The 4160-nt window shown below is 45.0% G+C and overlaps 1 protein-coding gene across 19 annotated transcripts in view; it reads left to right on the forward strand.

The window, feature by feature from the left end:
• Nucleotides 1-4160, forward strand: part of LOC116842865 (broad-complex core protein) — a 64267-nt gene that overhangs the window by 31611 nt on the left and 28496 nt on the right. For 11 of the 19 annotated variants that reach the window (XM_032812647.1, XM_032812655.1, XM_032812643.1 and 8 more), the window contains one exon: nucleotides 2809-4153. The exons of the other annotated variants lie outside the window; for them this stretch is intronic. In XM_032812647.1, the coding sequence (XP_032668538.1) occupies nucleotides 2809-3491 (683 nt within the window). In that variant the 3' untranslated portion in view covers nucleotides 3492-4153. Of the gene's footprint in view, nucleotides 1-2808; nucleotides 4154-4160 lie in introns of those variants that run through there. 19 annotated transcript variants of the gene reach the window in all.

Consider the following 4160-nt stretch of genomic DNA (forward strand, 5'->3'; position numbering starts at 1 on the left):
GGGGGGGGGGGGGGAGGGGGCAGCGTGCGAGTGCACTTTCGCTCTGCATCACACATGTCGTGTGGCGCGGAAAGCCTTCCAAATAAGTCTTTTCCTTCATCGTGCGCGCGGCCGCGTCAATCGCGGGACAACGATGCCGGCTCGATGAAGTCATACACAATCGGCTGTGCAATGTCTCGACGTGCCTGGTAGCGACCACTGCACTCGCTGTGTGATTACAGCTTCATATTCCTCGATGTTATCGGCGATATCGATTATCTATTCGGATACGTCTCCCTTCGTTTATCGGAGATTTTTGCGAGAATATGTTTAAAGCGGACATGCGAGCCGGTGTAATCTGCTTACGTATCACGTACGACGTTACGATGGCCTTTCTCCGCGATTCGTCGCTAATGTCGCGCAACTACTCGCGTATGAAACGACCGACGTGGCTGAGTATGAAAAAAAAAAAAGAAAATAGAAGATCGAGATACTCGAGATTTATTATACTTTACGATATTTCCATCCAATCAACTCTGCGCGCATTAAGTAGCGTTATGATTCTTGCCGTTTCTCCCTCTCGACTATCGTAAAAATAGTTAGCACTGTTAACGACTCTACATTTGTATCGTATCGGCTTTTATCGTTGAAAAATATTCCGTCCAGTATCACCGCGTTACCCCGATTAACCTCACGTGTGTGCACACAATGACGCGCATTATTATCGAAATGATAGAAAGAGGTTTAACGAGATGTATGTATTTACGTAACCGTATGCACCTTAAATCTGCTCTTCAATGTTTCTCCGAGTCTCGTCTCTCGCATAATCTATGGAGATTAACGCGAGGTGGAGAGCGAGAAGCGCAACTGGCTTATATCGCGAGCCGTATTCGCGCCTGTTAGAGAAGCCAACGAGCGCTCTTCGCTAAGAATAGCGACGTGCAATCTACATGAGAAAACTTGGAGTCGCTTTGTGAGATGTCTCTCGCGCGTCGTAAAACACGTTGCTCGAACGAGTTTGGGAACAGATAGGGAGGAGGAGGAGGGAGGGAGCGAGAGGAAGAGAGAGAGAGAGAGAGAGAGGGCGGAGAGAGACAGACAGAGAGGTGCGAGGAGAGCCCGTGTTTCAGGTAGGAGATGTCTGGGGAAGAAAAACTAATAGGATACGTTATCACGTAACATTTTATCGTATGCATTTACGCGCGAAAACATCAGTTATATCATTTTTGGTTGCATCCTGTAACGAAACAATTGGAAGGTATTAAACACACGTGTATATTTTATATGGATTTTTTTGGAGGTTTGCGACCATGTTGGTTAAGACCATGTTGGTTTGTGACCAGATTGTTTCAAACAACAAAAATGATGAAAATAAACCTCAAGAAGAGGAGAGGAACGTACAAAGAGTACATGTATTTTAAAAATGATAAAAGTACTCGTATCTCATGATGCGGTTATGAATGCGAGACGGCGACTCTTTGAATATTTCTGTTATGTTGCGTTCGATCGGTGCAATCGTAATCGGTGTAACTCTTAACGCTCACACATTGTCTGCGTGCGTGCGCGCGTGCATGCACACGCGTATATGTAGCTCGAGTATCCACACTCTCTTTATATATAAAGAGTTTTTCTTTATTTTAGAAGCATGACAATTAATTACCAATATATAGCCGCGATAACATTTTTATTAGGCGGCAGATTTGATTGAAAGTTGACTGTGGTGGTTACATATATTAAAGCAATATTATCGTACTATAATCGCACGGGTGTCAAAGTCTCTGGTCACGATATCTCGCGTTCTGGATTTGTTTTACCTAGAGCGCGGAGCGACTTATCGATCGTACCGACTCTCTCTCTCTCTCTCAGCTCTCTCTGAGTCAACATCACTCATAATATAGCCTAACTGCATATACAGGGGTTATTAAGAATAATACACATCCTACGTACATATCTCCTTGTCGGTGTATCGCGAGGGGAAGATTTGTGGAGCGGGGAGAATGCGGGAGTCCGAGAAGCGTGCGCGCGGCAGTAGAATCTCATGAGGGGCGCCAAATGCCAAGAGGAAGGGCGAGGTAGAATGCGGAGAGTCGACGTGGGGTAGCGTTGCCACGGGTAACCGGCTGGGTAAAATCCCGTAAAGAAGTATCGCGGATTCTGCCGTGCTTCCGTTGACGACCTTTTGGCCGACCTATTGGTGTACAATGGATATATTACTTTTACTCACGATACCAACCATACTGACAGACTTCGAGTATATCCATTGGGAAATATCGAGTTAGTCATCATTCGTCGCGGAATAGAATATTCTATTAGAATCTTTATATCGATATAAAGTTAGCTTTGGGAGTGTTGTCTACTCACAATTCGTTTTTTTTTTTTGCACTTTATGTACTTTACAATGACTTTATTCTCGTATAGAGTTACATCGGCAACATAATTACATCATATTGTCGAGTTTTCGAAAGAAAGATTTAGATTTCGAACCTTCTCCAGCTCTATCTTTACTTGGATTCACTGACTATCGTTGTCTCGTGATTTTGCGATAAGGCGACTTGATTTTTATAAAATAGGAATGTAGTTGTCGCATATGCTGCCTATATGATTAAAAACGACGAAATGCGCGCGTGTGTGTATATGATTTGTATATATGCGAGAGAGAGAGTGTGTATGTGTGTGTGTGTATGTATGTGTGTGAGAGAGAGAGAGAGAGACAGAGAACGAAAGAATAAATATCGATAAATGTTTTCATATTTAAAGTTGTTCGCTACGGAACTAAATGTGATGTCGCGTGAATACGGTTGGACTCAGCCCCCTCCTCTTTGGTTGCAGACCAGGAGGTCACCGAGGAGGACGGGGGTTGGCAGTCCGCTACCAGCATCGAGTATCAACAACAAATACAACCATCGAACCAAAGTACAAGCGTAAATCAGTGCGGTGAGACGGTGCAACCGCAGCATCAGGAGTTGCCGATAATTGATTTGTTAGACAACATTAACGATCAGATGGAGATCATGTTGAAATCTGAGCCCGCCTCGCCGAGAATGGATGACTTTGAGTCTTGTCTCCTATCGAATCATACGATCGACGGGCACACGGATCTCGATACGACACACGAGAATCAACACGATGGCCAACGACAGAAGCAACAGCAACAGCAGCAACAAACACTCGGAAGATCCTCAAATAACAATGTCACGTCTTTTGCGGAAGCGCGATGGTTGCGACCGCGAAACGCTTCCTCGAAGCATCAGGACCCCTTGGCTCCGAACAACGAACAGGATCATAAATACTCGAATCGCACTTACTGTAGATTCTGTCAAAAGACCTTTTCTCGCGCTTGGTCCTTGCAGAGACACTTGGCCGACACGCACTTCTACGTGCCGCAATCGTTGTCCTGCGATCAATGCGGCAGGAGTTACAAGTCTAGAAATAGTTTGGTTAGCCACAAGAGCCAGTATCACGCTAGAAAGGAGCGCAAGGAGCACGAGGCTCAGTGCGAAGTCACATATTGACCAGTGGCAGTGGTCGGACCAACGTATGACGAGTCTCCGCGCATTTTGCATCCCGTGGGTTAGGACGTTATAACGCGGACGCGGTACGCTCTTCCGCTCGGATATATTGTATTACAGTTGCATCTCTACAGTATTGGAATGGAATCTTTGCTAGTCGTTTGTTCCTCTGGCGAATTACCTCGGTTGAGACCAAAGAAATCATCCGTGCTAACTTGTTACCTATCGTGTATCCCTGTGTACTCCAGGAATACGTTGTAAACTGGAAAACTGCGTAGCGCATTTAGTCGGCACTTCATCAGCCGGGATCCGATTTTAAGAAACCAACGATTATAGTCTCCATTATTCGCAGTGTCGCATAGTATCATAATCATAATTGTTGTCGGATAACATCCGAATATAATTGTTGTCGGACATTCGAAAATGCAACTAAATATTCGACAAAATTAAACGAGCCTTCTGCGACATTAAATTTAATATTTATTCAGTTTGCCCTTTTTTGGGCTAGGTGTTTACCCCCGTGGACTTGTGCTTGAGATACACAGTAGTATTACTAGTCAGCGACATTTATCGCGACGCGACGTTGAATTCCGTTATTTGTGAATCGTGTGACTGGAGAGAGAGAGAGAGAGAGAGAGAGAGAGAGAGAGAGAGAGAGGGGGGGGGGGGGGG

Source organism: Odontomachus brunneus, unplaced genomic scaffold, assembly GCF_010583005.1.
Source record: "Odontomachus brunneus isolate Ranch 3 - 2012 unplaced genomic scaffold, Obru_v1 Obru_scaffold_028, whole genome shotgun sequence".
Lineage (NCBI taxonomy): Eukaryota > Metazoa > Arthropoda > Insecta > Hymenoptera > Formicidae > Odontomachus > Odontomachus brunneus.